This window comes from Hylobates moloch, unplaced genomic scaffold (genome assembly GCF_009828535.3).
Source record: "Hylobates moloch isolate HMO894 unplaced genomic scaffold, HMol_V3 SCAFFOLD_13, whole genome shotgun sequence".
In the NCBI taxonomy this organism is placed as follows: Eukaryota; Metazoa; Chordata; class Mammalia; order Primates; family Hylobatidae; genus Hylobates; species Hylobates moloch.
Window position 1 is genome coordinate 52,162,007 of NW_026652288.1, and position 20,905 is coordinate 52,182,911.

General features: G+C 50.5%; 1 protein-coding gene across 1 annotated transcript; it reads left to right on the plus strand.

Annotated features, from left to right (window-relative positions):
* The first annotated feature begins 11,327 nt into the window (after positions 1–11,327).
* KRT74 (keratin 74) lies at positions 11,328–19,334 on the plus strand. The gene is made up of 9 exons (XM_032173669.2): positions 11,328–11,864; positions 12,505–12,719; positions 13,168–13,228; positions 13,699–13,794; positions 14,320–14,484; positions 15,155–15,280; positions 16,728–16,948; positions 17,423–17,457; positions 17,948–19,334. Exons 1-9 carry the CDS (start codon positions 11,394–11,396, stop codon positions 18,145–18,147), a joined length of 1,590 nt encoding a protein of 529 aa, XP_032029560.1. The 5' UTR covers positions 11,328–11,393; the 3' UTR covers positions 18,148–19,334.
* Positions 19,335–20,905: the final 1,571 nt, after the last annotated feature.

Genomic DNA, 20,905 nt, shown 5'->3' on the forward strand with positions numbered 1-20,905 from the left:
TCACTGGTTTTAGCCAGGTAGGCACTGGGTGAGGGCTGATCCTTGTAAACAGGTGAAATGTACTACCGAGGCCACTGCCGGGCAGGCCCGTTGCTTCATGTGCCCTGTGCCACCTATTCTGCACAATAGCCCTGCAAGACATCATTACCCCACGATAGATACAGACGTTAGAGCTTCCGCATGGCTTCCTGCTCTGGTTCTCAAAGCACCCACGGTTGTGCACACCCACTGTCTGTGTAGCAAGGGGTCGTCCCTTCATTCTCCCCACTGTCTCACTCTCCACCACTCACCACTCACTCCCCAGTCCTGCTGCCACACAATGGCCCTGCCTTCCTCTTCTTTTAACCGACTTCCTTGTCACCCTAATATGTAAGGCCTGTGTGTATATATGCTTAAAGCCTCTCTATCTAAGGTGTATATGAAATAGTGCTCGTTTAACAAATATTCAGTGAGCTAGGCATTGCTCAGGCACTGGGAATACCCGAGTAAACAAAATAGGGACAGACACTGGCCCTATAGAGGGAGAGTGAAAATATGCACCTACCAAAGCAATATATAATATGAAGTCAAGCAGTGTTAACTACTATGAAGAAAAATTCAGTGGAGTAAGAAGCTGAGAGATTCAAGCATGCTCTTTTAGCTCTGTGTGTGTATGTGTGTGTTTCTGCAAGAATGTTTGTTTCTCAGAGTCAGTTAGCACAGTTGACTTGAGAAAAACCCTTAATGCGAGACCATCTTTCAAGTGCAAGCCTCGTTTGAGGATGGCGTTCAGAGTGCCCGAGATCCTGTCTCCGCCGCATCGTTTCCCACCTTATTCTCCAGCCTTTCCCCATGCAGGCCACACCTGAGGGCCTTTGCACATATCATTTTCTCAACCTCAGATGTCCATTACCCGCTGATGGACAGCCTGCGCACCTGTGTGGCCTGGCTGAGACTGCACCACCCACATTTCTGTGGTGCCTGGTCTCTCCAGGTGGACCCATCCATCTTCAAGCATTACACGAGAAGGATCATTACGGCTGTGGCCCAACACCTCCCTACCCCACACCCCCATTCTACAGGCAGGCAAACAGAGTCCCAGATGGCTGAGTGATCTGTCCATGTTCATAGCACTGGTGAGCAGCCGGGGTTGGACCAGTGGCCTGTACACTCACAGCCCTGTCCTGAGGTGTGTTGAAGCTGGCACTCTATTTTTCTGATGTCATGTCAGCTGCTCACATGTCTGTCCCTCACTCCATGCCCTACATCCCCTTGTTTCATCCCACTCCATGCCCTACATCCGGCTCACAGTCAGCACTTTTGCCATGGGAATGCATGCCTTAGTTTAGCCCACCTTCCCTGGGAAAAAGAGCTGGATATACACACAACATACCCATGTCTCGATGGTCTGGTATGCAAGTGATGAGACATATTCGTGTTAATAAATTTGTGTCTTATATGCATTTGTGTGCAGGCAGTCACTCAAACTGGGACCCTTTTGATCTAAATACATACTAAGGTGGATCCTTGGACAACTGGCAAAGCCAGGACTGTCAGATAAATGGTCCCCTTGGGCCTAGCATTGTGGCAGAAGAGTCATATACCTAGCTTTGAATTCTGGCTCTTCTAATTGCCAGTAGTGGCCTAGTGCAAGCTCCTGCCCTTGTAAAAGAAGATGAATACAAGCTGGCCGTTATAAAGTGCTTTCTGTGTGCCAGAAACTGTTCTCAGCACTCATTCTGGTAAGCACTTTATGGCTGGTAACTCAATTAATTCTCCCAACAATTGACACGTATTATTTTTATAAGATGCGATTTTTATAATATCCATTTAACTTGTGAGGGTATTGAAGCTAACAGGAGTTAAAACTAACCAAACGTCACCCGGTTAGTAAATGGGAGGCACTGAATTCCAGTCTGATTCTGGAGTCTTTGCTCCCGGCTTCGACACCCCCTTACCTTTCAAAGAACTCACCTTAGAGGGGATCAGAGAATAGGAAAAGAGATAAGGGAAGTAAAACAGTGCCTGGAACACAGTCTGCCACCTGTAGATGCTCACTGTTAGTATTTTTAAAGCATGTGTCTGTGTTTGCCGGCTGTGGGCTGGTTCATGTCCGAGGAGTGTGGACCAACAGCAGGACTTTGCCCAGAGACCTGGCCGAGATGGGCTAAGTGACAGGTGGAGGGCACTGGGTCCATTCACTAAAATGCATTCCTATCTGGTCACTGGCTGTTCATTTCCAAGCAGGGGAAAAACCCTCGGTGCCTCTATTTTGTGCACACACTGCCCTCTGCCATCGGTCCTGGATACTGCATTTTCTATTCCTGTGACTCGGGTGGAAAGACTTCCCTAGAGCAGAGAAGGTGTGGGATGACCCCAGACAGCCTCTGCACCCCTCGCGGAGCTGCCAATGGGAGGGGATGCTCTTTCACTCCCTGGCGTGCCCAGGCTGGCTCCAGCCTCTGTGTTGCCTGGGCCTGACTCCTGTCTCCTCTTCCTCTCCTCTCTGGCCTCTTCTCTTACAGGAAGGAGGAGGGGGCAGGGGCTGATGCTGCCTGATGCCTGAACCTCCGCCCCTCTAGTTAGAGAACCTGAGGCCTTCAGACAGCTTTTCCTGAAAATCTTGGTGCTGATCTAGAGGTCCTTGGAGTGGGGGCCCCCATGACTCAGCTGAGACCCCCTCTCCTAAGCCCTGCCTGCACATGCAAACCCCTCCCTCCTCTGATAACTCTTTCTTTTTCAGGCAGTAGATGAGCCAGGCATGGAGGCACTGGCAAGGCACAGCCAAGGGGCTCCATAGGAAGAAAGGCCTGAGAGATGAACTCAATCTAGAAAGGCTTCCTGGAGGAGGCAGTCATAGGGACGTGAATTGTTGGAGACAGGGAGCTTGTTAAAGACTGCTTAGGTCCCATTTGGCAGCTGCTCTGGGGTTTGAGCTGCCCTTTGCCGCTGTTTCCAGTCTCCCTCTCAGGGGCTCTGCCACTTCTGCTACCTAGACAATGGCAACTAGACAAAGGACAATTGTTCTGCACTGCCCCTCAGTCCTTACATTCACGTTTAGCACAGCTTCCAGGAGCACCAGAGATGTTGAGGGTCTCTCCTCTCCTGCAAACCAGCTGCCATTGGCTTGTCCCTTCCTCCTCCTTGGTGAGTCATCCACGCCGCATCCCCATTTAGATGCAGACCCCTCTTAGGGGGCTTATCCCTGAAATCCCTCCTTCTTGCTTCCAATTCGTCCATCTCCAGGAGAGGTTCCAGATTCTTCTTACTGGAACTCCAGATGCAGCCCAAGTTCTAGATTAAAGCTGCTCCCAGCTCAGGACCTGAACCATAGCGTGGTGGATCCAGGACTGAAAGGGACCTTAGAAGTCCCGTGTGGAGGTACACACACTTTGCAGTCGGCCAGGTGTGGATCTGAATCCTTTTGTTGATTTGTTTCTTTTCCCAGTTATAACTGAGATGTGGGCAACTCAGTTTCTCTGCTCAGTTTCTCTTTCCTCACTTGTAATGTGGGAAAAACAAGAGTATTTACCTGACAGGTTGGTGCGAGGATGAAATGAGTTAAAATGTGCAAAGAGCTTAGCAGAGTGACTAGTGCATAGCAAGCCCCATCGCACCTGAGGCACACCTGCCAGGCTAGCTTCCGGCTCCGTTCCAGTCCCATTACATTCTCCTCCAGCCTCCCAGCCCACATCCATTTCCAGAAGGTTCTCTCCTCCTGGAAGGGCCGCCGGTTCCTCTGAGCCTTCTCCTTGGCCCCCTGTTATAACATGCAGCCCCCACCCTTGCTCCACGCTGCCCCTGTTCCTCTTCCCTGAAATAGGAGCCACCATGACCCAGGACCTGCTTTCACTGGTTCTCACTTCCAGACGGCTTTCCCTGTGATATGAGTCATTCTCCCCAACTCTCGGATCTGCAGGCTCCCGGCTCATTTCATAACCTGCCTCCTGAACCCACAGCTGTGTGTCCAACCTGGTAGCACTGCATAAGACACCACTTGCCTCAGTGGGGGCCCATGACACTGGGAAGATGGGGACTTGGTCTCCTGGTGTCAACATCTCCTGCTTCCTTTTCTGCAGGAGAGGGGATAGAACTTTCCAAAAGGGTTGCCTGTGGTCTTGGCTCCAGATGGAGGAGCTCACTCTCTGACCCGGAAGCTGAGGTGCCAGCGTCCAGCCTCCCCTAGGCCCCACAGGCCCAAGCCTCTAATTCCATGGCAGGTCTGCATCGGTGAGGGTGGTGCTGAGGGTCCCTCACCCCACAGCAGTGAGAGGTTCCCTGTACCCAGCAGACCACCCATCCCTTCCACCCGCAGGCCGGGGCTGCATGGATGTGTCTCTCATGGAGCTCTGGAGGGCTCAATTCAGCCCCCTGCCCCAGCCTGGGGTTCATCCTCCATTCTCTCTGTCTTTAGCCCTTCCCTCAGCAGCAATCTCCCCTCCCCATTGACCCAGCCTTCCCTAGCTCCTTTCTCTAAAGACTCCACTTCTTCTATTTCTTCTTGACATGCTACTTTGATGTTTCTTCCTCCCAATTTCCACATTGCCTATGGTGGTCCAGGCCCCTAGTGCTTCTGCCCTGCCTGGTATCTCTCCCCTTCTCCTGTCCCTTCTTAACGCCTCTCCCCAGGGCTCAGCAGGCTCAGATATGATGTGGGCCCGGGGGGGAAGCTGGTCATTCCTTCCACACTGGAGGCAGTTGCCACCCCAGGACTGACCCACCACTCTAGCACTCCCCAGGGACAGTGCAGGGCTGGGCTTCTCCTTCCTGTTTGGATGGATTGTGTGATGCTCTCATGATGGGAGATAGAGAGCATGTCATTAACGATGATGTGGCTTAATTACAGCCCAGTGCACAGCCGGCTTGTTTGCTTTGCAAATGGGCAGAGGAAGAGGTGGATCAAGCATCAAACTTCACAGTGAAGATCAAAAGATTAAGGCATTTCCCCCAGCCTCCCTGTTCTCTTTCAAAAATGAATCCTGTAATAAAGGATGTTGGGGTCTCAGAAAATATAAATTTCTTCCTGAAGTGGCTGGAGGGGAGGTGGAGGAGGTCTGAGGTAAGGAGATGGATTAAATAGTGCCCAGATGGGGGCCTAGTGGAATTTTAAAATGAACAAATGGAAGAAATGTGTCCTTCCCAGGGCAAGACGGTGCTTGTCTTCATGTACCTATGTGCATTGGAGCTGAGAAAAGTTCCTTGTGATGACTAGGTAGGTGGTGGGTAGAGTCGTAAAGAGTTCAAAGAGCTTTTCTTTAAAAAAAAAAAAAAAGAGGAGAGAAAGAGAACTACAGAGTGTTTGATCTACAGTAAGGGGCCAGGGGCCTGTTCCATCATAAAAGCCTTAGGAACCCGAGCAGGGAGAGGACCAAGCATGGAGGAGCTTGGAGAGACACAATCCAGGAGGTGCTGAAGACAAAAGGAGACTCAGGCTGGGACAATGAACAGTAGTCCGCTGATCCCCAAGCCAGAGAAAAGCTAGGTGGGGCAGAGTTCCTGGTGGACAGGCCCTTGGGGATACCAGTGACGGGGGAGCTAGGAGACCACCACTTTTCCCCAGGGATCAGAGAGGAAAGACCCTGGGAACTGGCAGACAGAGCTCAGGCAGCCCTGGAGACGGAGGCAAGTGCTGGGGGTAGCCAGGAGGCTACCTCCTTGGTGCAGGAGGACAGCTCTGACCAGAGGCTCCAACTCATCTGTGGAACGTGAGCCCATCCCCAAGACTTAGGCAAGCTACCAGGGCGGCCCTGGAGGGGCATGCAGGTTGTGCTGAGCACTAAGTCTCAGTGCAGGGGAAGTAGAGGCTGAAATCCAGCCATGCACCCTGGGAAAGGGCTGCATCTGCCCAGAGGAAGGGGTGCCTTTTTCTGATTGGCATAAAGGCGCCATATGGGCCCTGCAACCACTTGGTTAAACTGCTTTGATGTTTCTCTCTCCAGGTGGGAAGGGTGGAGCATACCCCTCCTGAGCTGGGCTGCAACAGAGACGAGGGAGATACCCATGCTGGGAAGAAGTGGGGAAGGTCCTAGACTCAGAGAAGGGTGTCTGCAGAGACGCAGCTCCCCCATGTTTACCCCGAGAGGTGCAGGTAGAAATTTCCATGAGACTGGCAGTGATAAGGAAACTGCCAGGTTTCAGGTCACTAAACATCCTCTGCTAAGTGTTTCATAAATAGAGGCTTACTGCACAATATGCTGTACACTAATGTGACACCAAGAAATGGGAATTTTGACCATGCTGACTGCCCGTCTGGGATTTCACTTAGCACAGTGCCTGTAACAGAATAGGCATTGAGTGAGAGGGATTGGAATTAAATAAAAATTGATGCCATCCAGCCGCCTGCTTTCTTCTCATAATCTTAGGAATTCATTTAACAAGAGTGTGTGTGAGGGGAAAAGCGGGTCTAGTAGGGATGGAGACAGACCAAGGATTGCTTGAGTGTTTAAGTTTTAAAGGCTTGGTAGATGTGACTTCAGTGATCCTTAGGGTCCACTGGAGAGTCTGGTACTCAGAGCTCTGCAATATGGTGGGTGATGTTCCGGCGATCAAGGGCCCCCAGCCATGTCTAGAGCCAGGGATTGCAGCAGTGGGCTCTGCCCATGTCTCTGGTGCATATCCCATCTGTCATCGGACTCCTAGCACAGAAAATTTAATGTCAGGAAAGTGAAAGGTTTTGGGAGACACATGGGGAAAAAGCAGATGAACTCTATTGTCTGGGCTAGCTAACTTTGGAATAGGATGGACAAACAGGCTCCTTTCAAACCGGTTCAGACAGGCAGAGGTTATTAGCTTTCTGCACTGAGCTTATTTTCAAAGGAAAATCAGAGAACTCAGTTTCAGGTCCTTTCCAGTGCTAAGGTGCTGTGGTTTGTCCCCAAGTCTTGTTCCCGCAAAGTTAGCTCAAGAATCCTTCTAGTTTCTTTTTCTCTTTCTCTTTTCTTTCTTCCTTTTTTTTTTTTTTTTTTTTTTTGAGATGGAGTTTCACTCTTGTGCCCCAGGCTGGAGTACAATGGCACAATCTTAGCTCACTGCAACCTCTGCCTCCTGGGTTCACATGATTCTCCTGCCTCAGCCTCCCAAGTAGCTGGGATTACAGGCATGTGCCACCACTCCCAGCTAATTTTTATTAGAACGGGGTTTCACCATGTTGTCCAGCCTTGTCTCTTATTCCTGGCCTCAACTGATCTGCCCACCTCGGCCACCCAAAGTGCTGGGATTACAAGTGTGAGCCACCATGCCCGGCCTTCTTTCTCTTTTCTTTAATGACCTTGATCTACAGAATTTGGGTCCTTCAATTGTTGTTCTGTGCCCAGGAGCAGTCAAAGGCCAAAGGGCTAGAGAAAAATGACCTTCATTATTCATCTTCAAACTACAGACATGATGGTTATGGCCACTGGGATTTTTCATGGGGCTGTTTTTTACTTCCCTCTGGTGAGATGTGCTCTGCAGAATGGGATTCTTACCCTCCAGGAAGATGGTGAGAGACTATGGCACAATTGACTCAGCTGGGGTACCTGTGTCTTTCACAGCCCTCCTGTTGCAACACAGAGCCTATTCTTTAACCGAAAGCACTGGCCCTGTGAAACTGCTTCCCCTCAGGACCCTTGCATGATTCCACACTCTCTGCAGGGAGAAGGGAACTGTCTAGGCCTGCGCTGCCATCTCTGCCTCCATCTCTGCTTCCCAAGTCGACCCTTCATTTACAATCTGCCTGGGCCTCTCGCTGTCTCAGGGATGCCCCATGCACCTGCCCAATCTGGCCGACCTTCCAGTTCCCAACCCCTACCTCAGAGATCCCAACCTGTCTTTTATTCTATTTTTCTGTTTCTTTTTAATTCAAGGATGGAGAAGATTTAGGGTAAGCAAAAAGTAGATTTTCATGTACTTTTTAAATTCTTTTTTTTAGATCAGAATTTCAATGAGCAGCTTGTCTGAGTTACTTGTTCAAGCACATAATCCAATATAGGCATGTAGAATTAAAACTACAGAAATAAAAACAGCAAGACAACTTTTGTATGTTTATATTGTTTCTCCTCCAGTTCAATTAACTTCCTAAAAGAGAAAGAGAGTGTCTCAGACATCTCCCCCTGTCTAGCATAGAGCTGAACACACAGTAGATGCCCAGTTTTGTATGCATTTAATGAACTAATCTCTTCAGGCCTTGGGACACTCATTAGTCCAATGAACTCAAAGACCAGGGTGTGGTGTGTGATTACTAATTAAAGGGTATCCAACACAGTGAAGGCTGGAACTCTAGGGATCTGACTGCATAAGCCAAAGGCAATTCCCCTGCAATTAAGCTCCCTAGGAACCAATTAGGAGGATTGCTTCTGTGTGGCCACAATCACAACAGTGTTGTCAGGAAATTCCACTCTGCCTCTACCTTTTCCTTCTCCGTCACAGCCACATTGCCACCATCATTACCGCCACTGTCAGTAACCCTTATTGACCAGCCTCCAGTACAGGGCCCAGCCCACAGGGGCACCCTTTGTAATGAATACAAAGGGTGCCAGGACCCCTAGTCTTAGTCCTGGCCCTCCCCAGCCCATCACTTCTGAGTGTGGATGGACCCCATTCATTCTGCTGTTATTTCCCTGGGCACCTGGATGTCTGCTTTTTGTTTACCCCAAGTCTTCTCCAGCCTCAAAGATCTAGCCTTATGCCTTTTCTGCTTTGTAAATGCTTTTTGTTGAAGTTCCTATCAGATTGGGGCTCATAGTCAGCCAGGCAATGGTGGCGCAAAGACTCAGCTAGCCAGAACTATGATTATTTCCCCTTAGAGCCAGGCAATGAAGGGTCAGCTGCTGGTGATTCTAGAATAAAACAGCCGCTCATGAAAGCGAGTCTCTTCCTTCCGCCTGCCCATCCTTGCTGTGGCTGATTTTCTCTCTGAACCTAGAGTGATGTCTTATCTTGAGCAGCTACCCTTTGCAAGCCCCTAGTTCAGCAACAACCTCCCCTTCTCCTCATGTCACACTTGAATCAAAAACAACAGAAACACAAGCACGAGGGCCCCAGCCCACAGCTGCCATGCCTGCCACATGTATCACAATGTCTTTGCATCTTTGCCACTAACTTCCATCTCTATCACATAACACGATGGTCAGGAACATGGACTTTGAAACCAGACGCACTTGAATTCCAGGCCCAGCTCTGACTTACTAGTTGAGTGAGATGGCTAAGTTCCTCTGTTTCTTCAACTGTAAATGAAGTTAGTTAAAGAGGGTTAAGTGAGACATCCCATGCCTGGCACATGTGAAGTGAACAATAAGTGTTAACTCTTTCTGTTACTACCATCACTATTATACAACAACGTTACTACCAGTATTGCTACTACTACCATAAGGAATACTTCCAGCCCCACTACCTCTGAGCCACTACTCTGAGTCAGCACCTGTAATGGGTGTTGTTGGGAATATAAGCCTGGCTTCTGGAGATCCCCAAAAACCCTAATCAAGATGAGCCATTCCTCAGTGCACCTCTGATTCATGGTTCATAATGCTCTTCTGTTATCCCAGAGCTTTGGCTCTACTTTAAGTTCTTTGTGTAGATTCCTCTCATTGGTCTGTAGGCTTCTTGGTGGCTAGGGCCCTAGGACAGTCACCCCCAGGTCAAAGAACTCACACCATTTGTTGTCTTGCACACTCCAGCACAGGAAGGCGGCAAACCCAGCATCTGGCAGCACCCCTGCTGCTGCCTTTGCAACCTGACTTAGAAAACCACAAGCAACCCCTTTGATTACATGCTCCTGCGCTCTAGGGCTAGGCCCTGCCAGGAAGGCCCCCCTGAGACAGGGTCCCTGGGGAAGGACCTTCCACCGTTACCTCAGGGGCCGAGAGGAAAACACCCTGTGAAGGGGAAGTTCTTCTGGGGCAGCTTCCAGGCCTAAGCTCCACGCTCCCTGCCCAGGTCAGCTTCTCCTTTTCCCTCCCCAGCAGTGGGAGCAGTTGTCTTCTGCCCTCGGCTGGATCCAAACAAGCCAAGCATTCCCAGTTTAGTTATAGGAAATGGTCAGAGTCTTGTATGAGGGCAGCTGCCAGATACCTAGCTTCGAAATAATTTTTTTTTTTTTTTTGGAGACAAAGTCTTGCTCTGTTGCCCAGAATGGAGTGCAGTGGCACAATCTAGGCTCACTGCAACCTCCACCTCCAGGGTTCAAGTGATTCTTCTACCTCAGCCTTCTGAGTAGCTGGGACTACAGTCATGCGCCACCACGCTCGGTTCATTTTGATATTTTTAGTAGAGATGTGGTTTCACCATGTTAGCCAGGCAGGACTCAAACTCCTGACCTCAGGCAATCTGCCCTCCTCGGCCTCCCAAAGTGCCTGGATTACAGGCGTGAGCCACCATGCCCAGCCCTGAAATAATTTTTTAACATTGCACTGTACCCACACTACCTGAGCTATAAAGCGGTGATACTTCCTGTTCCAAAATTGAGTGCTTTCTGAAGTTGCCAGGAAACTGGCAGAACAGCCTACCCTGAACACGGGAGTGAAACTCAGGGGTTCCTGTTCCTTGGTGACTTCAGCCATGGGGTGTTTCCCCAGAGAGTGCAGGGGCTAATATCCCAGCTCCTGCCTGACCTCCTAGAGTAGGACGGATAATCTTATCCAGGAGAGAAAATCCAACTGGAGGAAATGCAGCTGGCTGGAAAGGTTCTCATGGTTGTAAGGCAATGTCAAGGTCACCACCATCCAGGCCCTTCCCAACACAGAGAGCCCTAGACAATATCCCTGCTAGGGGGCCATGCAGATGCTGCAGTCATTCCTCTTCCTTCCTGGGGTCCACGTCACTGCTAGACAGCTGTGGTCCTTAGCATGGCCCAAGGTCGGACCCTGGAGCTTCTTACCCAGATCCAGATCTTTGAGGACACCTTTCCAAGAAGAATCATCTTTCCATGTCTTCTTTTCCCTGACGTAAAAATTCCAGCTTCCACACAAGACCTTATAATAGGGAGATGGTTTCTTTTGGGAATAAACCTGGGGTTTTTCAGGTGAGTCTTCTCTGGGGAAAGCCAAGCATTTCCCCTGCTCCTTGCTGATGGTTAAGCAAGAAGGAGGTAGCACTGGAAAAATAAAGCTAGGAGATCTCTTCAGGGGATAACTCTTCAGGTCCCTAATTAGGGAGCACAGATGAACTCCAAATTAGACCACTCCAGTCTGCAAGGGCAGCATATTCCACTTGCTATCAGAAGAGATTTGTTGCTGCAAAGGGCTTGGAGATCTCTGTTCTACAAATTGCCCATGGCCCATGGCCCATTAGCAGGGGAAAGGAGATAGTGGAGAGACGCCCTTTTCCGGTGTCCTGGGCTCAAGAGGGATAAAAGGAGGCAGCACTCTGGGTGCCCCATCAGTGTGTTCTCTACCCCTTGGCGACTGCTTTTCTCCAGCTCTGTCAACTCCACCTTTCCCACCATGAGTCGGCAACTGAACATCAAGTCCAGTGGTGACAAGGGCAACTTCAGTGTGCATTCGGCAGTGGTGCCAAGGAAGGCTGTGGGTAGCCTGGCTTCTTACTGTGCAGCTGGCAGAGGGGCTGGAGCTGGCTTTGGCAGTCAGAGCCTCTATAGCCTTGGAGGGAATCGGCATATTTCTTTCAATGTGGCTGGTGGCGGCGTTCGGGCTGGAGGTTACGGCTTCAGGCCTGGCTCTGGGTGTGGAGGGGGCCGGGCCAGTGGCTTTGCTGGCAGTATGTTTGGCAGTATGGCCCTGGGGCCTGCATGTTTGTCTGTGTGCCCGCCTGGGGGCATCCACCAGGTCACTGTCAACAAGAGCCTCTTGGCCCCCCTCAACGTGGAGCTGGACCCTGAGATCCAGAAGGTGCGCGCCCAGGAGCGGGAACAGATCAAGGTGCTGAACGACAAGTTCGCCTCCTTCATTGACAAGGTGGGTCTCATAGGAGGAGGATGAGGCAGCCCCCTGAGGCCTGAGCAGTTTTCCTGCTGCCTGGGAATGGACTGCGCACTGTGGCTGGAAAGGTGCAGCTGGGCCTCAGGAATGGCTTCCTCATCATTAGGGAAGAAGAGCAGGTCTGTGAGCCACAAGAGGACAAAGGAATACACGAATATATTGGCTTTTTTGGCGATTTTGCAGGGAAGGATGGGAAGCTGGGTAAAGAGCAGCGCCCTTCCTTGACAAAAAAGTGATGAGTTTCTTGAGGACAGCTGGATCTTCCAAGAACATGAAAGGCTATAGAATCCAGCAGTGTTCAGAGGGAAGGGCTCGTGGTACAGGAAGAGACACTTAGTTGAGACATAAGGAAGGACATCTCCTGGGACCAGGGCCGAGCAACAGGAGAAAGCTGTGGAATGTCCTTGAGTGAGTTCTCAGTGACGGCTTGTCCAGAAGGCTAGGAAATGAGCACTTGTAAAGGATCTAGTTTGTGTGGAATGGCAAGGGTGGAGAGCCAAGACATGAGCAAAATGACTACAACAATCTATGGCAAACCTGGGGAGTCAATGGTGTGTGTCCAGGGGGCATGACTGCACCCATTGTGGTTCCAGGTGTCTGTTGATTTGGGTTCCAGGTACGGTTCCTAGAGCAGCAGAACCAGGTTCTAGAAACCAAGTGGGAGCTGCTGCAGCAGCTGGACCTGAACAACTGCAAGAAGAACCTGGAGCCCATCCTTGAGGGCTACATCAGCAACCTGCGGAAGCAGCTGGAGACGCTGTCTGGGGACAGGGTGAGGCTGGACTCAGAGCTGAGAAGCATGAGGGAACTGGTGGAGGACTACAAGAAGAGGTGAGCAGGCCCCACCCGAGGGTCACAGACCATGTTCCCCGTGCCTCTGGGCTCACCTGATCTCTATGCCATTATTTTTTAGGAGATGGGGGAGTACACTCCGGGGTCAGGAGCTCACATCCCCTTCTCTGGCTGGGGGGAAGGGCCTATCCTGTTTGATGGTAACTTCCTGCCTAGTTGATAGGAAGCAGTTCCTGTGCTCCCTGACCCACTGAAATGTTCAGTTGCTGGTGTCGGGGGCCCAATAGGCACCTGGGTGTTTTCCTAACATGCAAAGAGTAGGAGGCAAGTGAGGCAACTCAGAGATATCTTACTCCTGTCACTAGCCTCTTACTGCTCACCCCAGAGACCCTGCAGGGACCCTGTATCCCAAACATTTGCCTGGCCAGCAGGAAGAGGAAGTTCCTTGGCTAAGGGGGCTAAGGCCATCTTCTATCCCTGCTGGCAGATATGAGGTGGAGATTAACCGGCGCACAGCAGCAGAGAATGAGTTTGTGGTGCTCAAGAAGGTAAGGGAGGGAGGATCTTCCTTATTAGGGTCTCTTGCACTCCCATCTTAACAACTGTGCTCAGGACTTCAGCCCAGGAGGCTGGGGAGGGGACTGGTGCCTGGTGAGGGTGGAGTCATAGTCCTGGCCTCCAGTGAGTTGGAGAGGAAAGACACACTCGGGAAATGGACAGAGACAGACAGAGAATTCTGGTCTGGGAACTGTGAAACTCGGGTCCAGCTCAGCCTTGCTGTGTGACCTGAGGAAATCTACTACCTCTCTGGGCTTTGTTTTCTCCAGGCATAACAGCGCTGCCCCATCCTCCTTTCCCTATTCCCAAAGCTTCAGGGAGTCTGAGAAGAAATTGATATTGAGTGAGCTTTCCTTTGTAGGTAGAAAGTAGAAAATCAGGTGGCTTTGGGGCAGGGGTTGGGCAGGGCAGCTGTGGGATGAGGGTTGCATCCCCCAATGACTCTGGGGCCTCTTGGTAGGATGCAGATGCAGCCTACACGGTCAAGGTGGAGCTTCAGGCCAAAGTGGACTCACTGGACAAAGACATCAAATTCCTCAAGTGTCTGTATGATGCAGTAAGGACACTCCTATCCCCCCACACTCACCCTGCCTCCTTCCCTACTCTTCCAGGGAGATACCAAAGGAGAGATTTAGGATCAACAAAATGAAAGATGTTTCAGTAGAAAGGTGCAAAACCCTGCACCAGGAGACTATGGAAGTGCAGGATGCTGGTCCTTGGAGGCCATACATACAGGAGGAAATTGATCTCAACCACAATAGTGGCCTTGCCCACAGGCAGGAAAAGATAACCCAGTGAGGTCTTACAAAGCACAGACCCTTGGATTCTGTGAAATTGTGGGAAATGCATTCTTCACCCATCTGCATGTGCCAGCAGGCATCTGTCATATGCAGGGGTTCCTGCTGCTGTGAGCTGCTCTCCCTCAGCTCTGTAGACACATCCCAGAGGGCACTTCTTCCCCCTACTTTGTCCCCGTGGATCCTAGCAGCCTATTGGGCCAGGGACCATGGGCCCAGAAGACTGATGGGGCAGAAGAGGGAAGCCAGGGGGTTGCTGAATCTGTCTTCCTATCTCAATGCAGGAGATCGCTCAGATCCAGACTCACGCCAGTGAGACCTCTGTCATCCTGTCCATGGACAACAACCGGGACCTGGACCTCGACAGCATCATCGCCGAGGTCCGCATGCATTACGAGGAGATCGCCCTGAAGAGCAAGGCCGAGGCCGAGGCCCTGTACCAGACCAAGGTGGGCACCGAACGGATCTCCTCCCACAGCAGCCCCTCACTTCCTAGGAAGGGTCACCTGCACAGTGAATGTGAGGAATACTTTTGTGGGCATGCTGAATGAAAGAAAGTTTCCAACCAAGGCTTCAAGGACAAAAGGAATTCTTAGCAGAGCTTGTTATCAAAGATAAATCATGAAACTGGTAGGGATTGAATATGTGCAACAGAGAGGATCCCTCACTTCTTTCCTCCATCCACGAACTGCCTGTCTCTCTCTGTTGCATGTGAAAGAAGTGAGGTGGTAAAACAAATACACTTATAGGAATGGGGGCATGCTGCCACAGGGCAGAGGGAGAATCACAGACTTGCGGGAGCATAGCCCTGGGTGAATTTGGTGGGGGGCGAGTGAGAGAAGGTGAAGCCTGTAGCTCTTTCCTGATCCCCACGGGAAGACTTTCAAAAGGAAATGGAAGGCGAGGAGTGCTCTGAGTAATGGAATTATGCTTTGGGTAAACTGTTTTGGGGCTGTCAGGGAGAAAACCCCTAACTTGGGGCCCCAGGACCCTGTTCCAGCACTCCTCTTCGGCTCCGTTAAATCCCACTGACAGCCAGGATGGCAGGGGTGGCTTATTTACAGGACCCTTCCCCACTGCCCTTGTCTCATCGCCAACTTCCTATCTCTGGGAAACCAGATCCAGGAGCTGCAGCTGGCAGCCAGTCGGCATGGTGATGACCTGAAACACACCAGGAGCGAGATGGCGGAGCTGAACCGGCTCATCCAGAGGATCCGGTGTGAGATCGGGAATGTGAAGAAGCAGGTGGGCAGCAGCCCCACAAAGAACTCTCGGCCTCCACGGCAGGCTCTGGGATGAGGAAATGGGGCCTGACCTTTGGGAACAAGCAAATCTCCCCTGCTGGGCTTAGGGGTCCCTCGGCCACCCACAGTCTCCCTTTCCCACCCTGCCTCAGTATCCCACCATCAGAGCTGGCACCCCGCCCAGAACTGGGAGGAGCCTCAAGCCTATTTCTCTGACTCCTCATTTTGCAGATAAAGCAACTGGGCTAGGAAGGGGAAGGGACTTACCCAGAGCCCCAGCTGATAATGAATGGAGCTAGGATTAGAACCCAGGTTCCTCTTCTGCAGATTTTTTCTGTGTCCAATGAACCTGCCCCATGTCCCCTTTGGGTGTCCCCTCTGAGGGAAGACCCTCTGTCTCCTCCTCCCACTGGACATGGAATGTGTGTGGGGTGCAGGGAGAATGCATCAGGCGCCTCTGTGGCCACACCAGGTTCCTGCCGTTGGAGTGGGTCCCGGTCTGGCCACTGAGGAACACAGCCGTCGATGAAGCCTTCCTGGGTTCCCTTGCCCTGTGCCATGGTACTACTTCCATGTTAGTGGGCGGGGTGGGGGGGTCTGTCTTACCCGACAGCAGCAAATCTTAAACACTGCATCAGTGGGGAGATGATTTTGGAGGCTGGAGGATCCTTCCTGTGACCTGAGAACCAGGTCTGCTCTGCTAGTGATAGAATTGCCCAGGGGAAAGATCTATGCCTATTCTTCTTCTGGTGACCCTCCATGCTCTGCAGGGGAACACAAGGACAGCTCTACGACTCTACATTTGGCCGATTCACAAATTCCATGAGCATAGTTCCTCCTCCTCTGTTAGAACCAGGCATCGCAATGCCCCCCACATGTTCATAAGAGTCCAGCTTCTGAGGTTGTGCCTATAATTTAGGGCCTTACCCTCCTGCTCTAAGGGAAGGCCAGATGTGGGAGCCTTCAGACAGACCCTCCCCAGAGTGCTGGAGTCCAGAAACACTCACCTGGATGCTAATAGATCAGAAGGATCCCCAGTGGGGAGAGATCCTGCAGCAGGAATCTGATTGCAGTGGGACAGTGGCATACTGTCTCGTCCCTAGGGCTGGCCTTGCTAGGGGATCGGGCATGATTTTCCTGAACCTGGAGTATTTTGAATCTGTAGATACTGGTGGCCTACAGTCTCAGGCACTACCTAACTTTGCAAACGTTGACATTTCTTCCTGACCTCCTGAAATGCAACTGCTTCCACAGCTTCATGTGACAACAGCTTTGAATATTCCTCTGCAATAGAAAATAGAAGAGACAAAGTTCTGATGTTGGCCTTTCAGCTGTTACTCCTTGTCACCTAGGGCCCCATCTGCAAAATGAGGGTGTTGTTCTACTTAACTGGTATGAGCTAAATGTAATTTTCTGTTCTGATGGTCTCTCTGTTCTTTGCCCTTCAGCGTGCCAGCCTGGAGACGGCCATCGCTGACGCTGAGGAGCGGGGAGACAATGCCCTGAAGGACGCCCGGGCCAAGCTGGACGAGCTGGAGGGCGCCCTGCACCAGGCCAAGGAGGAGCTGGCTCGGATGCTGCGCGAGTACCAGGAGCTCATGAGCCTGAAACTGGCCCTGGACATGGAGATCGCCACTTACCGCAAGCTGCTGGAGGGCGAGGAGTGCAGGTGGGCGGGGTGGAGGGGAAAGTGTGAGAAGGGACTCACTGTGGCTCCTGTCTGGCTGAGGGGCCACCTGGAAAACAACATGGTTAATGCCAATAGAAGCAAGGGATGTGGTGATTTCGTGAATTCAGAGGCAGCTTCCTGCAAGGGGTTGTCGGACATGAGCCATGAAGCATAGGTGGCCGTGTGCTGCTGTGAAGAGAACGAGGGGCTCAGACAGACCTGGGGCTAATGATTGGCTATACAGCAGGAGCTAATTATTGGCTTTACCCCATGCTAGTGGTGTGGTCTCAGTAAATCATCTAGTATCTCCAGGCTTCTTGTTTTCTCATCTGTAAGATGAAGGTGATAGTGTCAGTTTCATAAGTTGTTATAAGAATGAGTTTAAATGATGCATGTATAAAAGCAGGAACCCATTAATGTTCAGTGGAATCTCGACACTGAGTTTTTATCTTTCTCTAACTTTCTGTCTCACAGGATGTCTGGCGAGAATCCATCCTCTGTTAGCATCTGTGAGTATTCTTGAGAGATGCCTTGGGTTGGGAAAGCCAGGGACCCTGGGACTAAGTGATGTCACCTCCATTTACTGTCTCACCCCCCAAGAAGCTTCTGTTACTGTCTTGGGAAGGTTTCCGGGCTTCAAAGGAAATGTTCTCCCTTTTCATCCTATGAAATGGTGACTGAGGTCATGCCCACCCCTTTCCCTTCCTGTTTCTCCCCTGGGGTGTTGTCATTTGGAGAAAGGGTTGGTGGACATGGATTTTCCTAGAATTTCCAGGAGGGCAGGGACTATATCTATCCTATGGGGTCTTCACCTCACACAAAGTCCAGCCCATAATAGGCTCTCATTTCATCTCTGTAGTGCTTCTTGACTACTGAGGGTCGTTCTGCGGATTAAATGGGGTGTTGTTGTAGAGAAGCCCTTGGGGACAGCCGTTACCATAGCTGTTATCTGCTGATTGACACTGCTCCTCTCCCCTGCTCTTGGCCCCTCCTCCTCAGCTGTCATCAGCAGTAGCAGCTACAGCTACCACCACCCCAGCTCTGTGGGTACTGACCTCAGGGCCAGCGCTGTGGCAGGCAGCTCTGGCAGCACCCAGAGCGGGCAGACCAAGACCACAGAGATGCGAGGGGGAGACCTCAAGGACTCCCAGGGCAAGAGCACCCCAGCCAGCATCCCAGCAAGGAAAGCCACCCGCTAGACCCATGGCCTCACCCACCTCAGCACCTGGAAGCAGAGGTGACTTTGCCATCCCCAAAGGTGTCTGCCACATCCAAGTTCCCAGGCCCTGAGTTTTAAAACTGTCTGTAGTACACTCAACTGTCTGCATCATGGTTTAGCTTTTACTTTCAAGCTCTGATTGACACAGTCACCTTCCCTGTTTCCTTAGGTCCCATGTGGACTAACGACTTCCCATTTTCCTTGCTGCCTTTGGCTGGCAGGAGGCTTTGGAGGCACAAGCCATTATAACCTTCTTGGCCCTAAGGAAGCTGTGATCACCCCTAGAAAGAGGGAAGGAGCAGGAGAGGACAGGGGAGGGGCTGGTTTGTTCCGTGCTTAGGCCAAGTTAGCTACTGTCTGAGAGGTTTTACATCCCCTGCCAGCATGGTGGGGTGACATGAGACCTGTAAGCAGGTGGTGAGAAGTTAGACAGCCTTTACTTGCTCCATCAGAAACAACTTTGCAGGATGACGCCAATATTTAGGACACCGTGTGTACATCTGTAGACCACCAGCTGCACCCATCTCCACAAAGCCAAGTGAAGGTGTATTGGGGATTCTCTGCCAGCCTGTGTCACCCACCCACCTCCTCCATTATCAGCAATAGCTACCATCATTTGTCAAGCACCTACTAGATGCCAGGCACCCTACATGCATTGCCTCCCATTCTCATCCAGTCCTGCAAAGAAGATGCAATCAGCATCCTTAGAACAGACTGGGAGCCTGATCCCAAGAGGCTGCAGAACTGGCCCCAGTCACCCACCTACGTGCCAGAGTCAGGCCTGGCTGACACCAGGATCTATGCTCTTTCTGTGGTGTGTCACTGCCTCTTTAACAAAAGGGCTGTCAAAGTCACCGTTCTTTTCAATGAGGGCAGCGTAATTACATTGCCTTTTGTCAGGACTGTGGGTATGTGATTTGTTTTCTGCCATCTCTCTGGGGCTGTGTCCTCCATAGCTTCTGACTCTCAATTTCTGGTGCCATGAGCTGAGCTCAGTGAGTGCAGCTGGCTTTTCTGTCGCTGAGTGGTACTGCCTAGTCCAGATGTCGTGGCTCAGGGTGTAAATATTCCTAAGAATGGCAGCATCTATTTCCTCTTTTGCTTGAATTAAAGACTCTGAATCTCTGCTGTATATTCATCAAATTGTCCTTGAGTGGTGTCAGAGGTATGCTTCTGTCAGTCTGTCAATCCTTCCAAATGTTCCACCCTCTAGTGATGATGTGCCACCCTCCATTTCTCGCCAGCAAGTGTGCAGGACTCCTGCTGGGAAGCTGCAGGCCAACTCAGAGGAGGCTGCTCTGGAGGCAATCTCAGGCTGCTGGAAGAGACAGATACACACTCATGTAAATTAGGGAAGGGCAGCCTAGGGCAGCAATGCTATTAAGAGACTGGAATAGAGAGGCTAAGCAAGGAAGGCTTCCTGGAGAAGAAGGAGGAGAGTTTAATTAAATAACCAGAAAGATGGACACATAGGCTCCTGGAAAGAGAATTTAAATCACAGCAACACAGTAGTTTGGACACAGGCTTTCATGTGCTTATTTAGTAGTGGGTGGGAGATCTTTCCGAAAAGACCACATTCCCAGTGAGGGACCCAGTAAGAGGGCCTAAGGTGAGAGAGGGAATGAGACCTACAACCTGAAATAGCCTTTGGAGAAGTATTAATACATGAGCCTCCGTGAAATCACTTCTTTCAAGGCTGCTGTGCACCATGCCCCTGACTACAGGGCACACCTGAGCTGGTGCTGTTGGGCTGTGATGGCTGCATGTGCACGTGGCTCTTGATGCAGAGACGAAGAGCTAAGCAGATGTGATACAGTGTGTCCTCTGCTAGAGTGCTGAGATGGGCAGAAGGAGCAGCCTCTCTGGCTGCAGCTTATCCACCTGAGAAATGGAGAGATTCTCTGCCACCTGGGATTATGAAGATGCTGAGAGGTGCACAGGGGTGACTGTGCTCTTGCTTTCGGACTCAGAGAGTCCTCTGAAGCCCAAGAGGAGAAATCATGAAGGCAAGACCAGAGGCAGTTGTTAATTTCAATTATTTACAGTTATGGCCATTTTGACACGGTACCAAGACCATTCAATGGGGGAAAGAATAGCTTCTTCAACAAATGGTGCTGAGACAGTGAGGTATCCACATGCCAGAGAACGAGGTTGAGTCTCTATTTTACACCGTATACAAAAATTAATCAGAATGAATCAACAACCTAAATATAAGAGCTAAAACCATAAAACTCTTAGAAAAAATGTAGAGGGAAATCTTTGTGACTTTGATTTGGCAATGAATTCTTAAATATGACATCCAAAGCATAAGCAACACAAGAGAAACTAGATAAATTGGACTTCCTCAAAGTTAAAAAACTTATTTACAGTAAGGGACATTATCAAGAAAGTGAAAAGACAACCTGCCAAATGAAAGAAAATATTGGAAAATCATAGAGCTGTAAAGGATCTAGTATCCAGAATATATAAAGTACTATTGCAACTCAACAATAAAAAAACAAACAACTCAGTTAAAAAATGAGCAAGTAATTTTAATAAACTTTCTTTAGAAGATACACAATGGCCAAGAAGCACAGGAAAAGATGCTCAACATAATTAGCCATCAGGGAAATGTAAACCAAAACCATAGCTATGAACCAGTTTATACCCACTAGGATGATTTATAATAAAAATAACAGAAAATAATGAACGCGGTGAGATTATGGAGAAATTTGAACATTCATACATTACTGTTGGAA